This window comes from Eschscholzia californica, unplaced genomic scaffold, assembly GCF_041429995.1.
Source record: "Eschscholzia californica isolate CP2 unplaced genomic scaffold, dmEscCali1.0.p SCAF_2, whole genome shotgun sequence".
Classification (NCBI taxonomy): Eukaryota; Viridiplantae; Streptophyta; class Magnoliopsida; order Ranunculales; family Papaveraceae; genus Eschscholzia; species Eschscholzia californica.
The window spans coordinates 64109189-64137181 of NW_028238309.1; the positions used below are offsets into that span (position 1 = coordinate 64109189).

The 27993-nt window shown below is 34.7% G+C and overlaps 3 protein-coding genes across 13 annotated transcripts in view; all 3 read left to right on the top strand.

The window, feature by feature from the left end:
• Positions 1 to 2525: 2525 nt before the first annotated feature.
• On the top strand, positions 2526 to 7403 carry LOC147560243 (F-box/LRR-repeat protein At3g58900-like). 2 transcript variants are annotated; one of them, XM_086662372.1, is made up of 7 exons: positions 2526 to 2787; positions 2986 to 4026; positions 6011 to 6178; positions 6284 to 6322; positions 6398 to 6694; positions 6791 to 6902; positions 7005 to 7403. In XM_086662372.1, exons 2-5 carry the CDS (start codon positions 2998 to 3000, stop codon positions 6683 to 6685), a joined length of 1524 nt encoding a protein of 507 aa, XP_086518498.1. In that variant the 5' UTR covers positions 2526 to 2787; positions 2986 to 2997; the 3' UTR covers positions 6686 to 6694; positions 6791 to 6902; positions 7005 to 7403. The 2 variants fall into 2 exon arrangements, with proteins under 2 accessions (XP_086518498.1, XP_086518499.1); XM_086662373.1 differs by having other exon boundaries at positions 2631 to 2787; positions 6414 to 6694.
• A 9088-nt stretch (positions 7404 to 16491) lies between these two features.
• LOC147560244 (uncharacterized) overlaps positions 16492 to 27993 on the top strand; it is a 32858-nt gene continuing 21356 nt past the window's right edge. The window contains exons 1-11 of one of the 4 annotated variants that reach the window (XM_086662392.1): positions 16492 to 16664; positions 16780 to 16836; positions 16943 to 17094; positions 17451 to 17550; positions 19145 to 19216; positions 19391 to 19511; positions 19997 to 20057; positions 20668 to 21684; positions 21787 to 21951; positions 22093 to 22128; positions 22233 to 22377. In XM_086662392.1, coding sequence (XP_086518518.1) covers positions 21451 to 21684; positions 21787 to 21951; positions 22093 to 22128; positions 22233 to 22355 — 558 coding nt within the window. In that variant the 5' untranslated portion in view covers positions 16492 to 16664; positions 16780 to 16836; positions 16943 to 17094; ... (3 more) ...; positions 19997 to 20057; positions 20668 to 21450 and the 3' untranslated portion in view covers positions 22356 to 22377. Of the gene's footprint in view, positions 16665 to 16779; positions 16837 to 16942; positions 17095 to 17450; positions 17551 to 19144; positions 19217 to 19390; positions 19512 to 19996; positions 20058 to 20667; positions 21685 to 21786; positions 21952 to 22092; positions 22129 to 22232; positions 22498 to 27993 lie in introns of those variants that run through there. The other 3 variants (XM_086662393.1, XM_086662390.1, XM_086662391.1) reach the window with 3 other exon arrangements.
• LOC147560245 (F-box/LRR-repeat protein At4g14103-like) lies at positions 23399 to 27473 on the top strand. 7 transcript variants are annotated; one of them, XM_086662378.1, is made up of 5 exons: positions 23399 to 23588; positions 24072 to 25070; positions 26448 to 26570; positions 26715 to 26753; positions 26858 to 27473. In XM_086662378.1, exons 2-5 carry the CDS (start codon positions 24084 to 24086, stop codon positions 27149 to 27151), a joined length of 1443 nt encoding a protein of 480 aa, XP_086518504.1. In that variant the 5' UTR covers positions 23399 to 23588; positions 24072 to 24083; the 3' UTR covers positions 27152 to 27473. The 7 variants fall into 7 exon arrangements, with proteins under 7 accessions (XP_086518504.1, XP_086518507.1, XP_086518501.1 ...); XM_086662381.1 differs by having other exon boundaries at positions 23436 to 23588; positions 24257 to 25070; positions 26448 to 26612; XM_086662375.1 differs by having other exon boundaries at positions 23474 to 23588; positions 26448 to 26612.

Below are 27993 nucleotides of genomic sequence, written 5' to 3' on the forward strand. Positions count from 1 at the left end.
CCCCAATTTCTATAGTCATATCTTTCGATCGAGTCAACACTCTTTGGTGTAACCCATTTTAGGATCCGATTGTAGTCAGTCGCGAATCATACGATTGTCTTGTTGACCGTAGTTTGTTTTTAGCTAAATATTACGATCCTTAAAACAACTAGATTTGATGATCTTCTTCATCATTTGGGTTGTCCGATAAATTGAGTGCATTTGCCCTTTTGATCGAATTACATCTCCTTCAGTGACATCAATGTGTTAAAGTGTTCTCCAGTATTTGATGCAGTACCGACAAATAAGACTCCTCATGTTAATTATGAAGTAAATGGTATCAATATTACGTGGGTTATTGTCCCTGTGATGTGATATATACTTAATGGGGTGATTTTGTTAAAACAATACCATCTCCATTTACTTTGCAAGCGCCCAACAACAAGAGTCGGTAAGAAAGATGTTGAACGAGCCTGTGGCGTACTACAAGTTCATTTACTATTATTCGAGTATTGACACATTCTTGGGATTTAAAACACTGGATAATATCATGAAGGCATGTATTGTAATGCATAACACGATAATCGAAAATGAAGGATGTTGCTACTAGTGATTTTGATGGAAGTGTTCCAACAAAACCAATGCTTCGTGGTGGGGGTGGGGGGCATCTTCTTTTAATATTTTGATGGATGTTTGCTACTAGTGATTTGTTTAATATTTTTATTAGAAAACTATTTTGGGAATCACGAATAATAACAATAAAAAACTTCCGCAATTTTAGGGAATAAAAAAACGGGGCATAAAAACTTTGGTAAACCAGATTTGACTTAGGAAGCATCTTCTTTTTGGGTACAAAAACTGAATTTTTTGTTTCTTGCCCCTTAATCTTCCTCTTCTCGTGTCTTTCTCTCCCTCCCTTACATTCTCTTTCTCTCCCGCACTGTCTCCAGATGATAGTGTTATAAACCATAGATTTAATACTTTGCACTAATTTGGAATGACTCATTCCCCTTCAACAAAAATCTTAACAAATTGAAAAGACATAAGGGAGAGCATAACCCATACATATGTTGTTGGTCCCACCAACAAGAACAGAACAGAACCCACACACACACCAAAATCCATCATCTTGTTTAATGTCAAGCAACAATTTAATGGAGGGATGTAATGAATTTCAGAGAGTAGGGGCAGTCCCACAACCGGAATTTTTTTAGGTTGAAAAGGAGTTGCTCTAACCAGTTTATCATCTTTTTGGTCTAAATGGGTGATTTGTTGTTTGGACCCCTTTCACATAATTCACTTGCTGTTTGGACTCCCTTTTCTCAAAGTTGCATTTTAGACTCGCTTTTGACAGAATCAAAAGGGATATTCCGTATATGAAGTTATAGTTTAGGTTCCCAAATTATCCTCACATAATCAATATTGCAATTAGGACTCATGATTTATTTAACTCAACAACTAGATGGCTGCCACGTGTACGGATATTAGGGGTGAGCAAAAACCGAACCAATTGACCGAACCAAATCAAGCCGAACCGCACCGATCGGTTTTTGAGTCGAACGGATCACCGTTCGACTCGATTCGGCCGACAAACCGAACAACCCAAAATCAGTTCGGTTTGGCCTCGACTTGAATTTCTAGAAACTTCCCAAACCGAACCGACCGAACCACAAGGAAAAATGAAATAATAATTTCGTAAAGTTAGAAAGTGTTAAACTAAAAAGGAAAAAAAATAATTAGAAAACTCATAATCAAGTCTTTCATACTACTATCCGTCCTCCTTCCTAGTTGTTGTCGGCTTCATCAACCACCCATTCAACTTGACGGAAAGATTTTAAAGGTAAGTCTTCACTTATTTTCTATTTACCACAAATTATTCTTAACTAGTAACTTAAAGTTATAGATTTTGTATTCGCAATTCTAATTAGTATTTGTTTTTTGTAATGGTGGAAAAGTACGATGAATTTTTTATTTTTATTTTCGGCATATGTAATGTCGGAAAAGTATGATGGGTTCTTAATTTTTATTTTCGGTATATGCAATGAATAACATTAGTTTACAATTTTCTCTAAATTGTGATCGGTTAAACCGATCAATCGAACTCAACCGAGCCGAACCAAACCAAGTCGAACCATGTCGGTCGGCTAAATGATCGGCTCAACTTCGGCCGGCGATTTAGTCAAACCGCTACTTATTGGTTTGGCTTCGGCTCGAGTCAAAACCGAAGAAAACTGACCGTTGCTCATCCCTAACGGATATGATGAGTCCAAATAATCACACCATGGACTCTTCTGGCCTGACTCTACCAAGGTTAGTCGTGGGAGAATTGAGTTTTGCTGGTTGTCGTGAAGTCTCACTTACGAATTTGTTTTTTGTCTTTTGTGGGATGACGTCGAGACAGTTAATGTGGTCTCTATATTTTTACTAGTACACGAAATGGCTCTTAAACTGATACCTCTTTAGATTTTTTTTATTTTATATTGAATTTAAACCTTAAACCCAATATATATTTTTATTTATTTTTGACCCATCGGTCCACGACACTTATGCTAGATGATGACATTGCAGAGTAGATGCACTGACCAGCTGGAGTTACTAGACTACCCGTTGTTGGCGTCTCAATATTAGTGCTAGTACTGGACATAAATTTTGAAATTCTGCAGGTCCTAATTCCCATAGGAGGGTCTCCCCAGTCCTGACCTCTTACTCAGTTACTTGTATACCAAATCGTTTCCATCACCATTCCCTTGGTCTTCCTTTGTCGGCGTTTGGATATTGAAGCCTCTCAGTATTTCAGAAACTCTGAAAGTAAGCTGTACCCTCTCTAAAATTACCGGCATTTAGGTTTTCAGAGATGATTATCTGAACATTATTTTGGGTGTATTGATTAATAGAGACATTATTTAGGGTTTACATTCTTATCCTGTTTCATTTACTGTAATTCTAACTAATAATCTAAAAAACCCATCTTTGATTTGTGTTTGTCTATTTACTTGTGTTTTTCAGTTGTAAGGAACAATGGTAGTTACAACAAATTCAAAAGTTAGAAGAAAAGTAAAAAGAAAAAAAATGGAAATTTCAAATACTGAAGATAGAATCAGTGAATTGCCTGATTCAGTCATTCATCATATCCTCTCTTTCCTTGATACCAAATATGTTATTCAAACCAGTGTTCTTTCGAAAAGATGGAGACCTCTATGGACTTCAATCCCCACTCTGAACTTCACTTGTAAAGTGTTTTGTGAGCCCAAACCTGGATTAGCCTCTGGGTTTATACGATTTGTGGATACTGTAATGATTTTTCGTGATTACTCTGATATACAAAGGTTTCGGCTTTATTGTTGGAGTTCCGAATGGGAGACAATAAGCACGCATGTATATACATGGGTCCTTGGTGCAGTAAGAAGAAATGTTCAAGAGCTATACGTTGACATACCGGATATTTCCGAGTTACAGTTTCCTCCATGTCTCTTTACCTGTACCTCATTGGAGAAGTTGGTGTTTCTTGGTCATGATGTATATGAAATTACTGAAGATTATGATGGTTGTGATTATTCGAAGCTTATTCTAAATTCAGTGAATTTACCTAAGCTCAAATATTTAGAATTACGTGGGATTTTACTTGCTGAGAACTTGTCTAATAAGTTCTTCACAAATTGTCCAGCTCTGGAATCCTTGATTGTAAAGAATTTTCATGTAGAAGATAGTGATATGAACTTCAACATTTCTTGTCCTAATCTTAAGGAACTTCAAATATACAACATTGATATCTGCAAGGAAATTAGGGTCAAGACTGTTAAGATATATGCTCCGCAGCTCAGATTCTTCGTTTGCCAGGATTTCATGTCAATAGACTATGAACTACATGGTCTTGATTGCTTGGAAACTGCTGATATTAAGACAGTATTAAAGGATCCCTGGGAAGTACTGGAAGATTTTTTAGACCTTCCATTGTCGACCAAAGAGTTATATGCTCAACGTATGAAGAAATGTCTAACAGCACTTCACAACGTAGAGGATCTTGCTTTATCAGCTGGCTTCCTTGAGGTAATTTTGCTTCCTTACTTTCTTCTTATAATAAATATAGCTTTATGCTTGCATTGTTCCCGGTGTCTCAAGTATATAAGACACGGCTGACCCGTATTATTCACAATATGACAAATGCGATATGTACACAAGGTGTTGTAACCTGAAAAACATTCGTGGTATGAATTTTGGGTGCCTCTAGAACATGAATTGAATAGGATTCTCAACTTTAAAACTAATGTGATGATAGACAAGATAAGAGAACCTAAGAGAGAACCAAATAGAGAAGATCAGTTACTAAACAAACATATCATCCTTGGGCATGAGTTGATCCACTGCCATGACATAATGAGATGAGAGAGCTCACTCGTACCCTAGATGTGATTATATTACCATGCATGCACTCATTAGTACAGAATACAGGAGAGAAATTTAATGTGATCCTATATGAAAGATATAATATATCTACTGCTTATTTTCAAACCGAATCTCTATGCTAAAATAGTGCTCCTGCGCGGAGGAGCACAAACATTCTTAGTTTTTTTTTTTCTTTTTTTCTTTTTAGCATTTGTAGTATCGAACCAGGTGGATAGAACTCTCCACTGTCATGCTGCTTTCTAGAAAGCTCTTTGTGTGTAGCTGTTGCTGGGAGTTGTGACCTTCTATCACACTTAACACTAAGCCTCTGTCTTGTCAAAATATTTGTTTTTATCTTCTAATATAAGACTCCCAATTCCCAACTATGTCTACAAAAGATCTTAATTTTACCCTAGGAATATTTCTACTCCAATGAAATAAGGCACACCTCAATGTGCATGTGTCAAGGTGTAGTGTAGGTGTACAACCTCCGAACCTAAGTCTCTCTAAGCAGTATAGGGGTGTCAGCATCAGCAGAAGTTGGTCTTACTTTTGCCACTTTACTGTCTTAGTCTCGTTTCTCTTATTATGGATTGTAGAATGAGAGTGACAAGTAATGATTTTGTTGTTCATTACACTCTTTTTCTTTAACTTGCACTCAAAAGGGTAGAAGTTGGCCAATCATGAAAAAACATTGTTGTCCTTTAACTTGACTATTAAAAAACTAGTTTCTTGTTGTCTAAGCAGTCTGACTCGGCCGTGGAACTCGGACTTGGCTCTGGCTCGGGGATAACCCGCCCCGGTACTGGCCGAGCCTCCGAAACTAGGGTTTCTTGCCGAGACTCGGCCGAGTCCCGAGTCATCTTGACTTATCGACCCACATATTTCCCTTCTTTGCTTTTCCTCTTTCATGTTTGATATTCTTTAGTTCTTTTTATTTCCTTCTTCACTTGTTTCTTTTTAAAATATATTATTTTCTTCCTTCCTTTTATTCTTCCCTTCTTTCCCAAATTTTCACTATTTTCCATGAAATTGAGAATGTATTTTGAGAATTATGTGACAAATATATTAGAGAATAACATTTATATTATATATTATAAAAGAATCTCACTTCACTCGGTTTGAAACATTATGCATGAAAAATACATAAGAATCAATATGTCATTATATGCTCAAAGTTCGAACCTTATTTACATATAGCCATGACTCGGCCGAGTAACTTGGCCCGACTCGGCCGAGTAACTTGGCCCGACTCGGCCTTGACTCGGACTCGGCCCTTGGCTGATCCCAAGCCGATTCCTAGTTTAACAGCTTAGTTGTAGTACTAACTACTAAAATCAAATTGAATAAAATATACTATTAACAAAATAAAATATCCTTAATTAATAAAATACTACACTAAAATATATTGGATGGAATTAAAGCTACATCTCTTTATCTCCTCGAAGCATTGTCTCACATTGCCAAAGAAATCACATTAAGGAGGAAAAATGTTTTTTTTTTACTTATATTGCCGCATATGATAACCGAGTACGATATGTTTCATACTTTCATATTTCTTTTAGTGGTTGTTGAATTTTTAGGTCTTGTGATTCTGAATCATTCTAAATAGATGTTTACGCTTTATACCTGCATTTTATGGCCTCAGGTTATGATGGAAGATCCTGATACAGTAGATATTCCCCCCATTCAGTTCAATAATTTACGACAATTGGAGCTAAAAACATGGCTTACTGAAGATTCCTTTCGTGCAATAACATACTTACTCAAGATTTCTCCTAACATTGAATATCTTTCGCTGTTTCTAGTAGATATGGTAATAAAAGGAATTCCTAGTCATTTGTTACATCAATATTGTTTCATATTGAGATTTCAAGATTGACTAATGTTGTTTTAACTCAATGTAATGTTTGTTATTCAGAGAGCGGCTGGAGTACCCCAATTTCCCTGTGTTGATGAGGTAAACATAGACACTAGATATCTCTTATTATTTGTTAAACAATTTGTCAGTGTATAAATAAGTTTTGTTGTTTAGGTAACAAATGATTCAGTAAACGACATAGACTATATGGAAGGAGGTTCGACATTGCCATGTATGCTCTATCACCTCAAGGTTGTGGAGATTAGTGAACTCTACGGATGCGTAAATGAACTCAAACTTTTAGAGATTTTGTTGAAGAATTCTGTTGTCTTGGAAAAATTGGTTATCTCTAGTCATCATGCTTCTACAAAGAAACGGGTGATGAAATTTAATGAGATGCTACGAAGCTTTCCAAGACCCTCTGGGGCTGCAACAACTATGATCATGTTCGAACAACCCTAATACGAATAGGTGATCTTCTTTTATGTCACTTTCCCGTATCCATGTATAAATAGATTTATAATGCTAACTTGGGTTATCATAATTTACATCCTTTCTCTAATCTAGACTAGCACTTCCTCGGGTGGATATAGATTGGCTCGATATTCATAAATACGGTTGTTTTGATCAATCTAAGTGAAAACTCGGTCCTTTTTATGTGAAGAAAGAAACAATGAAGGTAAGATAACAAGTGACTTTTAATTGTAAGTATCTAATAACATCTACATGTTCTTAAAATGCTGGTTATTCCTTTATGGTTCTGATATTTCAATTTTTGCAGGTTCCTTAGTGGGATTTTGTCGACGAAAGATTCATGATGGATTTTGCAGTGGGTTATGTGTTATTCTCAAGGAGTAGGGTAGATGGCTGAAAAATATTGTAGGCTATAATCTTACGAAACCTTGTGGATTAGGGTAATTAGAACAATGTTCCAAGACCTGCAAACTCTGTTTCAGATGGTATTGATAAACTTGCTTGATATCATCTTCTTCATTTTGCAAATCCTAGTGCATTTTTATAGTGATGATGTATAGCTTTTTTTTTGTTTCAATCAATGTCAATGTATACAAGTTTTGATATTTTTGTTGTGTCTTGTGTCTTGTGAAGACCGTATTCGTGTGAACCTAGTTTATCAAGTTTATACATGGTGTGAGAATAAATTTATAGTAGTTCTAGAAAATTGATAGAAAATGAAACAATATATGTAACTCGACTTAGACTCAATTGTAGCATTTTGAATCTTCATCAACATCAAGCAAAAAAACAGTTGTTTCTAATTAGGTCTTTCCCATCTGATATCAGAGTGGAGGGTAGAGGAGAATGAGCTTATTTTTATAGTTTATAGGGGGCTCATTATTATTAGAAGGGCCCCTCTTTTAAAGCGTCCCCCAATCTCATTTTGGTTAGAAGACCTTCCAGTAAAAGGCAATCCCTTCTCTAGTTTGATCTAACGACAAATTTAACGCCGATCAAAAGTCCGACCCCTCTTTTGTCTTCATCTCCCCCTCATTCTTTCTCTCTCTCTCTCTCACTCTGTAAAATCTGTCACTGCCGTCATTTTCATCTTCATCTCTACCTCATTCGCACTCGGGTTCTCTTTCTTTTTTTCTTTTGTTCTCTCTCTCTCTCTCTCTCTCTCTCTCTCTCTCTCTCTCTCTCTCTCTCTCTTATCTTTCTCTTTCCGTCTCTTCATCTTCATCTCCTCCTCTTTCATCTTCCTCATAATCTTAAGTTTCATATTTTTCGATTTTTTGAAACTACATTGTTTGAATACTTGAATCTATTGGTTAGCGACACAAGGAAGAAGATTCATGGACCTTCTTTGGAAGCATTTCTCCAGGAAGTGGGTGAACATCAAGAGAGGAAGAAAACCCCCAAGTGAGCTTTCCGGTCGCACCATATCTTAAATATTGCATTATTTGGTCCGAGCCACAAAGAATTGGTGCATAATTCGGCCCGAGCCCATCGAAAATTGGTCCAGTAGATACTGGTGCTACTGGACCAATTTTTCTGTGGGCTAAGGTTGAATTATGAAATATTTACGGTTCGAGCCCACCGTAGATAATGAATCCACTATTGTGTTTTCCGATCGGTTAGATTTTTTTACTAAGAGAAATTTTGACAGGCCTGGTCTCACCGTATCATAATTCACATTATTCGGTGAAACCAGACCGAATTGAGCTTTGTACTGAACATATACAAAAAATTCTACAGCTAACAAATAGATAATAAAACATGCAAAAAAAGTGTTTCGGAAATTTTCATATTCCTCTTGTGAGACTAAATTTTGTCCAGAAATTAATTTTTGGGGATCTTTTGCTATTTCCCCAAAATATTTGGAAATTGTTTCATCCATGGTGGTTTGAACAATGAAAATACTTTGTGACTTTAGATACTCCCTCCGTCCCATTTTTGTTTGTTGTTTTGGGGAGTCCAACTTATTAAGGAGACCTTATTTATTGTTGACAAAAAAGAAACACTTTCTTAAATTACCCTCATTTAATTTAAGATATTTCATTAAATATAACATTGGTAGAAGTGTGGAACCAATCAGAACATTTTATTGGTATTGAAATTGAAGGGTAGTTTTGGAAGGGCCATCATTTTAATATTTGAATGAATGTTTTAAAAAGAAAGTGAACAACGTTTTGGGACATCCATAAAAAGAATAACAACCAAACAAAATGGGACGGAGGGAGTATGAGTGTAGAAACAATGTGGGGGGGGGGGGGGGGTGTATAATTTCAGTGAACTTATTTTGTTACTAATGTTGCTGGTGATGGATGACAATTCCGGTGGAAAAAGAGTAGAATGTTAAGGGATTTGAGTTTTAGAGAGATTTTGGGTTGAGATATGTAGATTACTAATGTGGGTGATATACACCCTTAATGTGGGGTTTTTGACCCTTACATGAGGGGCCCTTGAACCAAACAAGATCAATGATTATTTACCCAGTTAATGGGTTCATAGAGAGGCCTTTTAACAAAAATGAGGGGTTCTATAAAACTTCCCTGATTTAATTGGAGTGATGGTACTGTAGTGTTGCTTAAAAGGTTAGGTCGATCAGTTACCGGACCGCGCCTAGGCAACCCGAATTGGAATAGTCTCCAGCCAGACCTCAATTCGGGTTAGCTATAAGGGCCCAGCTCGGGACCGAGTATAGACATGATTTAGAAATGATTTATTTCCATATAAATCTATAGTTTATATTGAAATATATAAATCCAAAGTTTAGAAATGATTTTCTTGAGATATTTTTTGGGAATGAATTTAGGATGATTTTTATGAGAATAATAAATATGACATGATTTAGAAATAACTTTGAAAAGATTTTGGGAATAGTTATTATTTAATAGGATATGATTTACATAAATAGAAAGATTTTTTAGAAAGATTCTTTGAAAGTGATTTTAGAAACTATTTTTTGAAAATAATTAATAGATAATGATTTACTTAAATAAGTTAATAAGTTTAGGAAATGTTTTTTGAAAAGATCTTGTGGAGTGATTTTAAAAATGAGTCCGTGGGTATATAGACCAAAATAATATTCAAAAAAGGTTTATGATCCAATCTTCTCAAAACATGGATATTTAGTCCTTTTACATTATGGACATAATAACCCATTCTTTATGAGAGAACTACCGTCCATGTCCCTTCTACAAAAATCACGGGATTTTTAATTTTTTAGGGTGAATTTGGAATGTTTCTAATGTGGGCGTGATTTAGGGGATTTAAAACAACTAACGTATAAATCCGAAATTGATTTTTCTCTATCTTCTAACCGTTTTGGAAAGCAAATCTATTTCCAAATCAATTCAAAACAAAAATCGTAACCAAATCAATTTTCTCTCTTTACAGATTTGGAAACCAAATCAATTTTCTCTCTCTTACCATGTAATTTTTTTCGATTCAAATCAATTTTCTCTCACTTAACTTTCAGATTTGGAAATAGTATAGTTTCAAGGATCAATTTAGCGTGATTTGAGGGTTAATATACAAAACATATATATCACTTTCTCTCACTTAACTTTCAGTTTTGGAAATAGTATTTTTTTCTAGGAACATTAAAGCAACATGTGTTTTCGTTTTTACTCATACATAAATACACATAGAATACAAATTAGGAAACAAATACGTAAATTATGTATTATTTATGACGAGGAAACCATCATTTGTCAAGTATACAACATAATTTATCAAATGTATGTGGGTCTTGTTCAATAAATTACACATAATTTCTTTTACATTACACATCCTTTACATTCTGTTACAAAAAAAAAGTACAAAATCTTCTTTGGTTCAAAAATGGTGCCCATCCATGTACTCTCCATTAGTTTCGTTGACTCACTTTGATTTGACGATTCTCTTTGAAATTTCATCTGGTATATCAAATCTACACACATAAATACACATACATTAAAGAAAAAAAAATCATATATTGTATTATAAACTACATGTACAGTTTCGTAAATTATATATAATGTTTGTCAAATTTTGACAACATTTGAAGGTTTTGAGTAGTTTGGTAATCTTATCAAGGCTACTGTTTTGGGTGAAAAGTACACGTAATGGTAAATAAATAATACACAATTTATGTGCACTTATACGTAAATTATATACAAATCTAAAGATATCTGCTATGATGATTGATTGCAATAATGTCAAACTCAAGTTGAAGGATTAAACATCAAGATTAAAAACATAAATGAAATTTTAAGAGAGAGAAAGAAAATAAACACCAAACATTTGATAGATGATTGATAATCTGATCTCACGAAATATAAGAAACAACAGAAGATTAAACATAGATCTAAAAAATATGATATTATCACTGGATGCAAACATAACATACTAACTTTGAAGGAATCATTGAATAAGGAATAAACATAAAGATCTTAAACAGTTATGAAAATTTTAGAGAGAGAAAATATTAGATATTAACAATGGTGTTTATAAAGATTTCGAAAGTATTAAACCTGATAAATGATGAATTTGGACAGCAATATAATGTAGAAGAAGAAGATTTTCTGAGTTTAATGGAGGTTTGTCAACTAAATCGGTTTTAGAGAGATCAAATAAAGAGTTTCCGTTACTGAAAATAATGAAGATATTCTTACTTTGAATAGAAACATGATTGGAGAGAAATATGGAAGATAATAATGAAGATATCCTTACTTTGAATAGAAACATGATTGGAAAGAAATATGAGAGATAAATATGGAAAAAGATATGCTAGATTTCGAAGATAAATCAGTTATAAAATATGGAAAGGTTAGATTAGGGATTATGAAATAATATTTATTCTAGAGATTTGTGTTTTCTCTCTAGATGAGACCAAATGGACTAGATATCCATTTATATTATTTTTTTGGTTTTAAAACCCTTTATAGAATTAGAGAGGATTATATGTACTATTAGGACCCGTTTTTTGGACTATAAACCCAAAAAAAATTAGTGTTTGGAAATAATTAATAGAGGATGATTTACATAAATAAGTTAATAAGTTTAGGAAAGATTTTTTGAATATTTTGTGGAAGCGATTTTAGAAATAATCATAATTTACATAAATAAGTAATAAATTTAAGAAAAATGTTTTGAATTTCTTTTATGGAAATGAATCTTTTAAGAATGATTTTGTTTGAAAGTTCTTTCTGGAAGTAATTACCCTTATTCAATTTCTCATTAAACTATGGAATCTTAAGAAATAAAGAAGGAAAAAAAAGCGGGCTTTTGACAAGTCGGACTAGGTCTGGCCTGTCAGACCCAAAACATAGGGTCAACTCGGGACCAGGAATGAACCTGGGTCAACCTGGCCCGTTTTCCATACATGGCGGGTCGGCCCTGTACGGCCCACGCCGTTCTCGGGTCAGCCCGGGTTTTAAACACCACTAAATGGCAGCCGGAAAACATGTATGAAATGGAGGAATGAAAACAAATTAAAATAATTTAAGAATAATAGAAAGGTCGATGTTTTGGGAAAACAAGAAAAAATTCTGGGGAATAATATTTCATATGGTGAGAAAACGAAAATTTTCCTCCAAACATACTATTTTTCCAAGTCGCCATCAGAGGGTTGCTGGACGGCTCAGTGTTAGCGATCCATTTTGTCGGGATTCTATTTCTCCAGGAAGATCTTATCGTCTTCATCTCTTCCTCGCTCTCTTCTTCCCTCGTTTTCTTTTCAAAATCATTCGAATAAACAGGAGCAATTTCGTTCAACATTGATTCGTACCCCATTATGTCAACTACTTTCAAATTTTCAAATCCAAATGACAAGCGTGTAGAAACCCTAATTCACAAGAAAGATAAAACCCTATAAAATCTTTCAAAAGAGAGTTGATGGGAGGGAGAACTAACAAAAGAAGAAACTAAAGGATGGGTGAATGTTTGGAGGAGACAAAAAATTATAATACTATTAGGAGCCACTGTGACTAATTGATCGAATTCGGAAAGTGAAAAAGTTTTTTTTTTAAAGGAAAATATTTCATTTGTACAATATATCTACAAATGTTTTGCACGAGAGTAGCGAAATTTCCCTCCTGAGTAGAATTGGTGACCTCTAGGATCTCAATTACTACATATATATATATACACCTAAGTAATTAATGGATGATACAGAGAGTTATTAAGACTGTCAGATTGAGGTTGTTAATCGAATACAATAACTTCTCCCCAACAATCTATTGTGTGCGTTATTTGGATAGTCAAACTCAATATTGCCAATCATTTACTAATGCAAATTTATTCTACATTGCTGTACACTTTATTGGTCGTACTTCCTGAATAATTTGTCCCACAATGATTAAATTGTCCTTGAATCTCAAGACAACCGACATTTTTCTCATAATATTACTGTTTGATTCACTTTTAGTTCTTTCATCCCAATTTAATTACTTCACGGAAGTCACAGACCATCTGTAAGTCGTTTTAGATGAGAAAAAGCAATAACCGTTTATAGAGAGAGAGAGAAGATCACACGAGATAATTTTTCCCGTGAAAGGCATTTCGGGAATCAGTTTGATTCTAATATCATTTTTCCTGCGAAAGACATTTCAAGAATCGGTTTAATTCGGTTTCGTGAAGAAAGGAAGGATACCAAATAATTGATATTTCTTTTAGTTGTGGAACCTTTGAATGTCTGATATTCGGAATCCTCATCACTAGTGAATACTCAAAGGACACATGTATATTACAAAGAGATTGCTTCCTATTAGTCCAAGATCATTATAGTTTATAGGTGACATATTGTGAGAGTATGGTAGAATATTCAAAGATGGCAAGGGTTTGACGCTCCTTGATACAGTATTTTTTTTTTTTAACTTTTTAGTGTTTAATCTTTATCCTTCACAAATCCACTTCCCTAATTTGTCTGAGAAATGGAGATTTAGGGTTTCCATCACCATTCCCTTCGGTCCTCCTTGTCGGCGTTTGGTTATTTAAGCCTCTCATTTCTCATTTCAGAAACTAACCTCTACCCTCTCCACCATTACCAACACTCTTCTCCTCCTCCACCTCCTCCATATCAGGTATCTCTCTCTGTCTGTATCTATCTGTCTAAGTATCATACATTTAGGTTTGCCATCCCCATCTTGCATCATAATCAACTAATAGTTTTTCACCATGTGGAAGATTGAAATACTTTCTCATGTTAAATCACTATCTGGGTTCCTGTTTTTGTGTTCATTTATGTTTTTATTATTTGCATAAAAATTATCTCTGTTAATGAAAGTTGATTAATTTTGAAGTGTTCAAGATGAAGAGAAATAAATAATGAAGTATTTGGAGAGAGAGAGAGAGAGAAAGAGAAAGAATAGTGAAACTCCACCCACCCATGTTCCCACCATTACCTAATGGCTTAATACACTCCACTTTCTCAATCACATTTTTGTATTTGTTTCCTTGTAAATTCATCCCAAAACCAAATCTCCTAATCAAAATAATTGAAACAAACTTCCCCATTTCACATCTCTTATATATATATACATCTATCCATAACAAAGCACCTTCATTTCACTCTCTTAATAAGAACCAATGGAGAATCCTACAAAGTCCATACTCTTGATGAATGATGATCATGTAAGAGAAAAAAAATACCCATCAAAGTAGGAGGAAGAAAATCATCAATTTACATCATTAGTAATTATATATGTACCTCCATCTCATGATTTTGTGTTCTTCTCACTTGTACACAAGTGTTAAGGTCTATTTGGCCTAATTCCCTTTAAAACTAACTTTAAAAATTATAATGCCCAAAGGCCCTCTAACCAAACCCTAAGGGCTAAGGTGACAAAATTCAAATACATCTCTATGAAACACTAGCTCTGGTACACTGATACCATGCCAGAGTCTGTTGAGCCTGACTTTTTCTTGGAAGGGTAATACATATATCTATGTCTCAAACTCAAGATCTAAAGAGTGAAAACCAACTCGGTAACCCACTTCAGCCAAGAGTTAGTGATAGGTCTGGCAAGGACTAATTTAATTTACATAATGTACTGTTTTGGCGATGTGGGATAAAACTAATTATATTTATGTTGATCAGGTTTTGAAGTTGCGAAGAGATAAAGTTTTGCGGAACATGGGGGAACCTCTTAACTTAAGTCTGGTGTAGCAACTCTTCTGCCATTATTAGGAGCTTTCATTGCTGATTCCTACTCGGGTTGTTTCAATACTACTCTCATTTGTTCAGTCGTTTGACTAAGGGTTCCATTTATTACCATATGAATTTGCACAAAAAGTTTTCTATATCAGGAGCTATTTCCAACAAGTATGTCACTGCAAATAAGTAGGTTCTTGAAAAAGACGTCTTCATAGCTAACCTTTCAAGGTCATTCAGTGAAAGTCGAGGATTTTATAGTAAATGAGGAGTTGCTGACAAAACCTTAATGCATAAAAGAGGCAAATAGTAATATACCCATACCACGAAAACCACATGCAATAGAACTAAATCCATCGCATTTTGAAGTCCTTGCATCAAATTCATTATAAAATAGGTAAAACAATTTTTGACGACTCTAGGAAGACATGAGTGCACTACTTCATTCATCAGAGGAGTAAGACGTGAGACTCTTCTTAACACTCCTACACAATCCTTGATATCAACATAAGCATGTTCAAGAGAAGAAAGGCTCTCCAAAGCAAAATTGTGCCACATGTAACCTCTGCAGGAGAAGGATTTGAGATTCGGAGCATATAATTTAAGACACCCGATTCTGCTATCACCCAATAAAAGTTTATAGTCCTTCAAAACGAATAACTTAAGTGATAGAGAAGATATACTACTGGCATCCACAACACAATTCTCTATGATTAATGACTCCACAACTTGACAGCTTGAATCTAGCTCACTAAACAATTTCCCATCTCTAGTTGAAAGCGAATTAAGCCTTAGATACTCGAGCTTCGGTAAATCAATTGCGTCAGGTAGGGAAATGACCGACTCGTCCCTACTACCCAAGTTGAAGTCCATCGTCTTCAATGACTTACAGGTAAAGACACAGGGATGGAGCTCAAAGGTATGATGCCCCTTAACAGAAAGATGAATAACTAGCTCTTGTAAGTTGAATTCCAAAGCCATACAGATCCATGCATTAATATGATTTTTAATATCAGAGGCATGCTCATGGTTGTCATTCCAATTAAGATGAAATCTTTCTATATCACACTAACGTAACATGAGCACCTTGCCAACAAATTGCACGAAGGCATCACAACTACATTCAGTCTCCGAACTGAATTCATTTATGTCAAGCTTAAGAATAGGGAGTCGTCTCCAAAGATGCATCCATCTTTTTGACAAAAAATGCAGGTTTGAACTGCATTTTTTATGCCAATACAAGAGAGAATACGATGAATGAGGGGATCAGATAACTTGCTGAGTCTATCCTTGCCTAAACAAACAATTGAGTCTCTTCTGTCCATGGAGTTTTTGTTGCAAAATTCTGATCCAATGAATAAGTGTTAGTTGAGGTTTTTATTTATTTTCCCTATGAATTAATAGAATTTATCACTCACCACTTGGTATCTATATCTCAAAGTAAAGTGATTTGGATATGCCTAACTGTCCGATGTTTACATTGTATGTTGCTTGAGTAACTTGTTTTCGCGAGATTTAAAAAGGAACCACATTTTCGAGTCATGATGATTCTTTTCAGCAATAGTCTAGTAATCCAAACACCTAGTTGTCGTATGATGTCAATCTTTTATTATGCATCTTAAGAATGAACTCTGATTATTGTTCTATTGGTTTTTTATCTTCTTTTATTTAGTCTTCAAGGTTATCTCACGATCTCTCAGCTCACTAGGAAGTGAACCTATTCAGTTTTGCAATCTCAGATAATTGAAGCTCCGAACATGCCTTTCAAGACGATATTTCGATGCAATACCATTCTTATTCAAGATCTTTACTAAAATGGAATCACTTCATGGAGAAATTGAAAAGGTAACAAGTCTCAAGTCTCCACGTGTGTGTTCTTTCTCCTAAAAATACACCATGGTATACATCAATATATGATATATCTTCATCTAATTTTTTTTTTATAATACCAGATTACCAGGAAGTCAAACTAAGCTGCTCAATGCTAGAGCTAGAATACCCATATCAGAAGGATAAGGTAACCATCAAGCAGATGAGCACTTTATGTTTTTTTACGCACTTAACAACATGGGCAGAGAGAGAAAAGCAGAGCCATTTTAATTAACTGTTCTGATTTTCTCCAGGTAAAGAACGCCGTTGTGTTTCTGGAAATTTTACTAAAGAATGCCGTGGTGTTGAAGAAGTTGGTGCTATATGTTTCGTCAAGAACTTCTTCAGGTGTCAAAATCATGATAGTCTAGAACGTCTGGTAGCACTTTCCTTTTTAGGAATTCCAGTAAGTGAAATATTCATCCCCTTTTCGACATTTAGTGACAAATACTTCTAAATATTAACTTCACGTTTTGGGTACTCTTGATTTCTATTTGATATTCCCCACCTTATTCACCTTGTTTGTAATCTTCCCATACGAATTGCAATTAAATATGCTGTCTCATTTCCCTGAAAATAAATTAAGTTTAGACCAAGAATTAGAATGCTTTTCTTTGTCTTTGAGTTATGAAATATAATATCTATTCCCATGCTTAGTTTGATGAATGATGATGGACTTATGCTCTTTAGGGGGGCTGGTTCGCCAACTTTGTGCTTTTCTGTATCTCTGTTGTTCCTCATTTTCTTAAAATTCTTGAGCAGGTTGTGTTGAAACTAGAAAACTTCCATTATTTTGAAAGAGTGAAGGGTAAGACTGAGATCCGATGTGGACTGGTTGATGGTTTTATTTTATGCGCATTAGGTATGAATTACTTTTTCTTCATTTGTTGCTATTTTGTGGGTGAAATGGTGTAAAGAAATAACCATATGTCGTCGAAGAACTATCTCGTGAGAAGGGATCGGACAAACTTGGACTTGGAATGTCTTAGGTGGTGTTTTCTTTTTCACACTTCAGGTCTAAAATTTTAATAAGGGTCTGACCACATGCTAGTCACATTCCAGACTACTTGCTTTTATTCTGTTTATGTCTGGAGAGGGTTTGCAAGAATGAGGTGGTGTAAAGTGAGTCAGGCTGTCAGAGGCTTGACGCAAACCATGGCTGGGCCACATAGTCCACCTTGTTGGCTTATGTAGGAGCTTGTCGTATGCTCAACATGCCAACATGTCGGGCCTGTTTATGGGCACTAGCGATTGATTAAGAGGAGAAACGAGAGGGGTTTTTCTTCTTCTGAAGATAGTGAAGAAAGAGGGAATTTATGCTTTGGAGTGTTCCCCGCTGAGGGAATCTACAAACAAGAGGTTATGAGGGAGTTAGAGAAAAGAGACTTCCCATCATAATAGTGTGGTAGCTTGGGAGGAGTCCTTAAAGAAACCCCAGAAAGAAATTGTGCAAGTTTTTTTCTGACGAATGTAGAAACTCTATTTATAGGATGCAAGATTTGAGGACTGATGGCATGTAGAAGTTATGTTAGGGATGAGAGAGTTAGAAAGAAAGCCCAAAAGGGATATTAAAGTGATGGTTACCATAAAATCTCCTTACTCCAAGCGTGGTCCATGCTAACAACATGCCTCAGTTTGGGTGTGCCCTCGCCAGCCTAGCCTACCTCGGGCGTTTGAGATTTTTAAAAAATATGGTTTCCTTTTCATTCTTCATCGGTGGCGGATGGAGAAGAGAAAGGAGGAAGTAGTTACAATGGGGTCCTGTTGAAAATAGTGAAGTTCGCCCTCGAATATAACATTAGATGTACTAGCTCTCCGCATATCAGATTATATTATAAATGGCCAACCTCTATAAGATATTTCTATTTTATATGTTATGTAATGATGTTTCATGGTAGTTATGTGCTTATATCATTCTGTGATGTATCTATATCATATGACATAATGATTATAATGAATCTTCGAAAAAGTTAAGTAATATTTTTAGGAAGATTTTGTCGTAACAACCAATTTTATTGGACGATCCCTCTAATTTTCATGGACTTTAAGGATGAATTTTCGTAACTTTATATCTCGATGTGAGACAAATGTTGACTAGTGGGTAGAAATAAAAGTATTCTTGAATTAAGCATGACTCGGAAGAGAACCACACGATTCCTTTCTCAATCCATTCCCTATTTAAGGTCTTGTCATTTTGTTAATAGTTCTGAAATCGACGATTGTAATGCTGAGTGAATTCGATTAATATCTTTTTTGCTTTTATCTTTTAGCTCTTCGTTATAGAATATATATTCATTCTATAAAAAAAGCCAATTGGTTATAGATGGACACACAAAAGTTCAAATATGCTAATTCGTTGTCGGCCATCTTCTTTAGATGAGAGGCTATGCTGTTGTTTAATTTTACAATTCATATTGTCATACAAGAGATGTGTGATTGTAGCAAAATGTTGTCAGGTCTCGGAGTCATCCAGAGCAAATTCTACATAATCAATGACACCCTTGACCCACCAGACTCGCACATTTGAGGTAACTCCCTCTTCCCATACAGACCCATAATCATCTTTAAGTTATTACAATAAGAATCCTCTAACACGATTGAATGCGATATTTTATCTAACCTCCTTCGCAATTTTTGTACTAAGTTTTGTTGTTTTACCTTTTAATTTTACACTTACACTGTCAGGCGTTTTGTTGCATCAGATCGTTACTTAGCAAAACCAAGAGGTTGGGAAAAAGAAGCTCACTATCTTTGAGTGCTAGATACACATCAACAAGTTGCCAAATGATGGAGTTTTTGAGTTTGGAATGGCTCATTTCTTCGGTAAGAGTCAATACATTCCCTTCATCACTTTGGTCTTTTTAATGTTGTTAAAAATATGAAGATGGGAAAATGTGCTAACTAGGCAATAAAATTAAATTCCAACATTTACTTTTGGACTGAACCCTTGATCCTCTTAAAGTTAGCAAAATGTATACTAGATTTCTTGCGCTATAATATACGAGTTGGTTATGTGGAAATATTACCACTTGGCTATGATGGTGTTTATATGGTTTTCTATGTGTCAAAGTTCTTGGATCGATATCATTGTATTAATGACAAATTAAACCAAATTCCATATATGTTTTATCATTGACTGAATTTTTAACCAAATCATAAAAAGTTGGAATGTTATTACATTATGACTAATGACGATATTTGCCGTATTTAAGGGATTGTTAACTAGGGTTTTGCCCTCCTTCAATCTTAATTCTATAAACTAAGGTTTCAGATTTTTTTACCCGTGCAAAATTGTTCTTTTGCGGCAGAGCTCTCAATCAACTTCCTGGCCTCGGAGTTCACTATTATCACCAAAATTCTGCATCTCAGGTCTTTCTCTCTCCCTCTCTCAAGCTAACATGATTAATGATTAAGATTATAATTTCTAGATAAACAATGTTTAAGCCCTTCACCTTTTGCGATGATTTCAAAATATTACTTGGCAATGTTTATTGGATTATGAATTGATTTTTCGTGTGTCTGATAAACTTCTATGACATTTAGTAATTTACATTCGACAAGTCAAAAGCACCAAAAAAATTGATAACCTTGCCAACAATTTAAGTAGCAAATTTTCAAGCATAATACCTTATTTATTTTCCAAATATCCTAGACCTTTAATGTATATCTTCAATTCAAATCTAGTTAGGCTTAACAATGCTGGAAGTTGAATCGACTAAAAAGGATATTTTAGATACAACAAACATCATAAGATTCACCCTTAAACGAGATTGATATCAAATTGCAAAAGATCGGTTTAAATTGTAAGATTTGACATACATTCCTACTTGGTTTACTTCATCTTCAGAATTTGATTGTATAGATATTTATGTAATGTGAACTTTAAAATCTGTTCTTTATTGATCGTGTAGTTGAGTTCTGACTTCTATTTAACACCAACAATCAATCTAAGATTACTAACACTTATTCATTAAATCAGATTTGCAACAAAAACTCCATGGACAGAAGAGGCTCACCTGTTTGTTCGGGCGAGGATAGACTCCGCAAGTTATCTGATCCCATCACTCATCATATTATCTCTTGTATTGGCATAAAAAATGCAGTCCAAACCTGCATTTTGTCAAAAAGATGGATGCATCTTTGGAGACGACTCCCTATTCTTAAGCTTGACATAAATGAGTTCAGTTCGGAGACTGAATGTGGTGGTGATGCCTTCGTGCAATTTGTTGGCAAGGTGCTCATGTTACGTTAGTGTGATATAGAAAGATTTCATCTTAATTGGAATGACAACCATGAGCATGCCTCTGATATTAAAAATCATATTAATGCATGGATCTGTATGGCTTTGGAATTCAACTTACAAGAGCTAGTTATTCATCTTTCTGTTAAGGGGCATCATACCTTTGAGCTCCATCCCTGTGTCTTTACCTGTAAGTCATTGAAGACGATGGACTTGAACTTGGGTAGTAGGGACGAGTCGGTCATTTCCCTACCTGACGCAATTGATTTACCGAAGCTCGAGTATCTAAGGCTTAATTCGCTTTCAACTAGAGATGGGAAATTGTTTAGTGAGCTAGATTCAAGCTGTCAAGTTGTTGAGTCATTAATCATAGAGAATTGTGTTGTGGATGCCAGTAGTATATCTTCTCTATCACTTAAGTTATTCGTTTTGAAGGACTATAAACTTTTATTGGGTGATAGCAGAATCGGGTGTCTTAAATTATATGCTCCGAATCTCAAATCCTTCTCCTGCAGAGGTTAAATGTGGCACAATTTTGCTTTGGAGAGCCTTTCTTCTCTTGAACATGCTTATGTTGATATCAAGGATTGTGTAGGAGCGGTAAGAAGAGTCTCACGTCTTACTCCTCTGATGAATGAAGTAATGCACTCATATCTTCCTAGAGTCGTCAAAAATTGCTATGCCTATTTTATAATGAATTTGTTGCAAGGACTTCAAAATGCGATGGATTTAGTTCCTGAGCCCATGGTTGTTGTGGTATGGATCTTTTCTTTTTTATCTAAACGAAGTTAACTGTATATACTTAGTACATAGTTTCGTAAATGAAGATCTTACTATTTTCCTCTTTTTTGCACTAAGGTTCTGTCAGCAGCTCCTCATTTAGTACAAAATCGTCGTCTTCGACTGAATGACCTTGAAAGATTAGCGGTGAAGACTTCTTTTTCAAGACCATGCTTATTTGCAGTGACATACTTGTTGAAGATAGCTCTTAATATAGAAACACTTTTCGTGCGAATCCATACGGTAATAAATAAAACCCTTGGTTTTTTCTCTACCCATGCTTTTTGTTAGTTTATTTACAGCTTGATTACTACAATTCTTGACTCTCTCAAAATGAATATAGTCATTGCCTTCTTTAAACACTAAACTTTGCTCATTTTGCAGGATCCTTTAGATCGTCCAATGTATCGCTATAATTTAGTAAGTAACACCAACTCAGTATTGTTAATTTTTTTTTTACAACTTTATGAACAGTTTCAGATGCTAATATTTTGTTTACGACAATCATTCGCTACATTGTTCAGTTAGGGTCGGATTCAGTGATTCAAAATCTTCGAGAAGTGGTGTCGAGCCCATTCATGCTGCATCGCCTCAAAGTTATCACAATTGTAGGAGTTGAAGGACGTTATAACGAGCTGATTTCTTGATTTTCTCTTGAAGAAGGCCTCAGTCTTGAACGAAGTGGTTATTGTGATTAATTGGGACTGCCGAGATACTACTCCTCCCGTGATAAGTAATTTTCGCCAAAAGCTACTAACGTTTCAGATGGCCTCTTCGTGTCGGATAGAGTTTACCTTCATATGAATTTCTGTCGGTGACATTTTCATTCCCTTCTCCGATTTACTGATGAAAACTTCTGAAGATTATTTTTGTGTTTTGGGGTCCCCTTCTTGACTTCTATTTCTCATCATCCATCTTATCCACCTTGTTTTGAATCTTCTTTTAAGAACTACAATTATCTATACTGTTTATTTTCCCGAAAATAAGCTGGCCTTAGACCAAGAGTTGGTATGTTTTTATTTGTTTTTGAAGTGTAAAAAATATTGTTCTTTTTCTTTTTGGTGTTTAGTTTGATGAATGATGGTGGACTTGTTATTATGTTCTCTAGTCTGACTCTTTGGCCAGATTTGTGCCCTTTTGCAGCCTCTGCTATTTCTTGATATTCTTGAGCAGGTTGTGTTAAAAAAAACCCTCCATATCCGATGAGGACTGATTGGTGAATATTATTATTATGCACATTGAGTGTGAATTACTCTTCATTTGCTGCTAATTTGTGGCTGAAATAAGTCTAATTTGTGGCTGAAATAAGTTGATCTTTACTTGTTGGGTTTGAAATAAGTTGATCTTTTCAAAGTAGTTTAGTGAGAAGGGATGGGACATCCTTGGGCATGGAATTAGTCTCATATTGCCTCTTTAGAATTTTAAAAAGGTCTTTGGAGACTCTATAAACGGAGAGGAAGGAAGAAGTGAATCCTTTCAAGATATAGATTTACCTGATCACCCATATCCAAACTACTCGAGCTTTTTAATAGACTTGCGTCAGTAATGGGCAAGACAAATTTCAAAGTTACCCGCTCAATAACCGGTTCATCTTAACAGTGATTGAAGTTTTGTGATCCACCCGCCAGATCAAATGCTTCAAGTGTTCGTGGACGCCCTTACAATACTCGCCCAATTCCACCCCCGCATCGAGGTACCAAGTTTGACCCTATAGTTTGTTGGCTTTTGAGATGACTTTGACCCTATAGTTTATTGACTTAAGAGATGACTTTGTAGGCGAAGATGGTTCTTGCTTTAACTATAAGCAAGGGCTTAATGAAGCAAAAAAAAAAAAACATCACTTGAAGCCCTAATCTCTCTCTCTATATATATACTGTGAAGTAAGATTTTTGCCCTAATCTCTTACCCTAATTGTTGTAATTATTTAGGTTTGATTACTGATTTTGCTCTAACTTTTCCCTAGATTTTAATGTGATGATTACTGATTGCTAGTAATTACTTGAATTTGATTTTTCCATAGATTGCTGTGATTACTGATTTTGCTATAATTTGGGTAAAATTGTTTTAGTCTAGGTCAGATTTTAGGTATGATTAACACATCTACCAATCTGTCAGCCTACCTAGTAATAATGACCTTTAGAGCATGTATGGAAAACCCAAATTGGAAATTAGAGTTAAAGTCTCAGTGATGTTTTTTCCTTTGGCCCATCTAATCGAGAAAACGAATGTGAAGGCCGGGTAAATCCCCATGCTATGAATGTGAATTCGAACTATGTATACTTGTATCGGGAAAACGAATGTGAAGGCCGGGTAACACCCCCATATTTGATTTTGTGATTGTCTATATACTTGTATTTTTTCAGCTGTGAGGAACAATGGTAGTAACAACAAATTCAAAAGTTAGAAGAAAGGAAAAAGAGAAGATGGAAATTTCTAATAGTACTGAAGATAGAATTAGCCAATTACCTGATTCACTCATTCTTCACATTCTCTCCTTCCTTGATGATACAAGACATGTTATTAATACCACCAGTCTTCTTTCAAACAGATGGAGACCTCTCTGGAAATCACTCTCCAATCTACACTTCTATGATATGATGTTTTATTCGAGCGAAACAGAATGGATTAGTCGGTTCATAAGATTTGTTGACACTGTATTGCTTCTTCGTGATCCATTTGATATAAATAAAATTCATCTTTGTTGTACGTATTCCGAATGGGAAACACAAACAACCCATATTTATACATGGATCCTTGTTGCTGTACGAAGAAATGTTCAAGAGCTAACTATTCGCTTACCTGAAGAATTTAACTTTCACTTTCCTCCATCTCTCTTTACCTCTACTTCATTGATGTATTTGTCCCTCTCTTCCATGGATGGGTATATTTCATACCTTACTTTATATCCAATGGATTTACCTAAGCTTAAAGATTTGAGGCTATGTGGGCTTTTAATTGATCAGAACTTAACTAATAAGATCTTCTCGGGTAGTCCATCTTTGGAAACTTTGGTGTTAGACGATTGTTGTATAATAGATAGTGATATGGATTTCTACATTTATTCTCCTAACCTTAAGCATCTTACACTGGAAAGAATTAAATCTCTAGAGGAAACTGAGGTCATAATTGTGATTGTATATGCGCCACAACTTAGATTCTTCTCTTGCAAAGGTTACATTGAACAAGAGTACAATCTAGACAACGTTGATTGCTTGGAAACTGCTGATATTGAAATGGAATTAAATGAAAGCGAAGCACTTGAAGATTTTTCATTGAAAGAATCATATGCTCAAAGTCTGATGGATTTTCTAAGAGCGCTTCGTAACATAAAGGATCTTAAATTATCAGCTGGCTTCCTTGAGGTATAATTGCATCCATCCTTTCTTCTCTTCATAAATAAAGCTTAAATGTTTGCATTCAATGTTCTAATTGAAGACAAGTATGACAGGTATGATTCACTGTATGAGCACCTAAGGTGTTAAAACCTTATGGTGTGTTTGGTTGCAGGATTCCTAAGTAGGATTCCTATCAAAAGTGGGATTTGGTAGGAATCATGATTCTTTGGTCTGTTTGGCTAACAAGAATCCCTGGACTCTTAAATCCTAAGGATTCCTAATTCCAAAATTTGTATTGGACCAAAATCCCACCCTACCCCCTAGGATTTGTCAGGATTTTGGATTAATAAACCTAAATTTCAAACTTAAAATCAACAAAAACTTATTTCCCTTCTACAAAATAATTATTTTAAAAATCATTATTTTTTCAAAAATCATTATTTCTTTTTCAAAAATAAATAAATATTTTTTATTTTAAAAAATCGTTATTTTTTTTCAAAAATCATTATTTTTTTCAAAAATCATTATTTTTCAAAAAACTAAATTTTTTTTTTTCAAAAATCATTATTTTTTTCAAAAATCATTATTTTTTTTAAATCATTATTTTTTTTAAAATCATTATTTTTTTCAAAAATCTTTATTTATTCAAAAATCATTACTTTTGAAGAATAATGATTTTTGAAAAATAATTATTTCGTAGAAGGAATAACTATTTTGTGAAAAAAATAATGTTTTTTGAAAATAATGATTTTTGAAGAAAATAATGACTTTTGAAAAAATAATGATTTTGAAAAAAATAATAATTTTCCAAAAAATAATATTTTTAAAATAATTATTTTGTAGAAATAAATAACTATTTTTGAAATTTTCGTAAAAAAATAGGTTAAATGAAATTTCAGATACCTAGAGACAATATTTGGATGAGGTTTTGTTTTTGGGATATTATTCATGAATTTGAAGGATATTATTTTAATTAGAATCTTATTTTGTAAGAATCTAAATATAATAGACAAACAAACCAAAGGATTTTAAATTAAGGAGCAAGAATCCTAGAATTCTTATTGGTTACCAAACAAACCATTTGGATTCATGAATCCGTGGATTCATGAATCTTGCAACCAAACGTACCATTAATTTTAGTACTATCTAGATTGTTTTTCGCTCTTGCAGTGTATGCCTCCTCCCTTTCGTCTTTGAGAAGATAGCTACAATGCTTGCATTTTGTTTGACCTAAGGGGTTAACTAGCATATATAACTTACAGTTCCCCCTATTCTGTATATGTTATCCTCTCCGGGTCAAGAAAAGCCAGAAGATGGATACATCTTTACATTCAGACATGGATTAACCAAATGGATCTTATATATATATATATATATATATATATATTCCTTTTATGTGCTCAGGCTATGATGGGAGTGCCTGATTTAGTTTACAGTCCCCCCATTCAATTTCGCAATTTACGACGCTTTAAGATGGATACATGGCTTTCAGGAGCTTCTTTTCGTGCTATAACATACGTGCTGCAGGTTTCTCCTAATATTGAATATCTTTCACTAAAAGTGTATGGGGTAATAAAAATGTCTTACTTATTGAGTATATTAATTTTGTTTCATCTCTGCCTCCTACGCAAATTAACCTTATCTTGACACTGCGCTTTGTTTGTTATATAGGTGGAGGGTGACGACCTACATTTTCCCTATGTTGACGAGGTAACTCTCGCAACACTATATCTTGTATGCTTTACTTTTGATTTGTTAAATAGTTCGAGAGTCCATAAGTTCCGTCACGTAATTTTATCGTTGTTTGTGTTTAGATAACATGGAGATTAGAAAACAACGTAGAGTATTGGGAAGTAGGATCTTCACTGTCGTGTATTCTCTATCACCTCAAGTTTGTCAAGATTGAAGGACTTTCGGGCTGCGTGAATGAACTCAATTTTTTGGAAATTTTGTTGAAGAACTCTGTTGTCTTACAGAAATTGGAGCTCTTCAGTAGTTTACCAAAATCATCGGTTACAGAGAAACGAATGAAAAAATTTAGTGAGATGGTACTAAGCTTTCCAAGAGCCTCTGAAGCTGCAAACGATATGTTTCAGTTCAGATTCTAATGTGAAAGGTGATTTTTCACCTCGTTTTCTCTATATAGGGCAGGTATGTCATGCTACCTTGTATTATCATGATTTACATCTTTTGGTCTTGCTGTATGTAATAGTCTTTATCTCAAGACAATATTACTATGTTTGTTGTTTCAACTAAATGCCAATTGTTTATTAGTGGAGACCAATCGGCTCGCCTTAGCGCGCTTAGGCGTGCTTAAGCGACCGCCTCAGACGAAGTAAGAAATTAAGTATAGTGTATACTGTAAAAGAAGAAGAAGAAAACAAGTACTATTAAAGTATTAATGAAGTCCCAAAGTGTTAATGAATTAGTGAACTATTGATTTTGTATACTATATTGCTATGAAAGACTTCAAGTGTTAAAGTCTCAAAATATTAATGAACAAAACAAGTACTACTAATGAAGTAATAAATATAGTTTATATTGTAAAAGAAGAAGAAGGTAAAAGAAGAACATAAACAGATTATGTTTGTAAAAGAAGAAGAAAACTAAAGTCAACACCCGAGGAAACCAGGGCTCGCTTCCTCGAGGCGACTAAAGGCGCTCGCCTAAGCGTCTCAAATCGACACCCGAGGAAATCGCCTCTAAAAGAGGCGACACCCTTGTTTACCCATCGCTTTTGACGCTTAGGCGCGGGGAAGCGTCGCCTTTGACAACATAGATTCTAGGTCACGAGTTTTCCCTTTGTTTATGTTGAAAATAAAAAAAAACTTTTTAAAAGGTTTGAAGGTTGCCGGCCGGAAAATTGGCCGACCGGCGACCTTGCCGGAGAAGACGATGAGGTGGCAGAGAGAGGCGATGAGATGGAGGAGAGATAAATGATGACTGGATA

Excerpts from the sequence above, each read along its gene's own strand:
- LOC147560245 (XM_086662375.1), top strand. The coding sequence starts at position 24,084 with ATGGTAGTAACAACAAATTCAAAAGTTAGAAGAAAGGAAAAAGAGAAG. Across the intron at positions 25,071-26,447 it reads TATCAGCTGGCTTCCTTGAG|GCTATGATGGGAGTGCCTGA; the intron begins GTATAATTGCAT and ends TTATGTGCTCAG. Across the intron at positions 26,613-26,714 it reads TTTCACTAAAAGTGTATGGG|GTGGAGGGTGACGACCTACA; the intron begins GTAATAAAAATG and ends TTTGTTATATAG.
- LOC147560243 (XM_086662372.1), top strand. The coding sequence starts at position 2,998 with ATGGTAGTTACAACAAATTCAAAAGTTAGAAGAAAAGTAAAAAGAAAA. Across the intron at positions 4,027-6,010 it reads TATCAGCTGGCTTCCTTGAG|GTTATGATGGAAGATCCTGA; the intron begins GTAATTTTGCTT and ends TTATGGCCTCAG. Across the intron at positions 6,323-6,397 it reads AATTTCCCTGTGTTGATGAG|GTAACAAATGATTCAGTAAA; the intron begins GTAAACATAGAC and ends TTTGTTGTTTAG.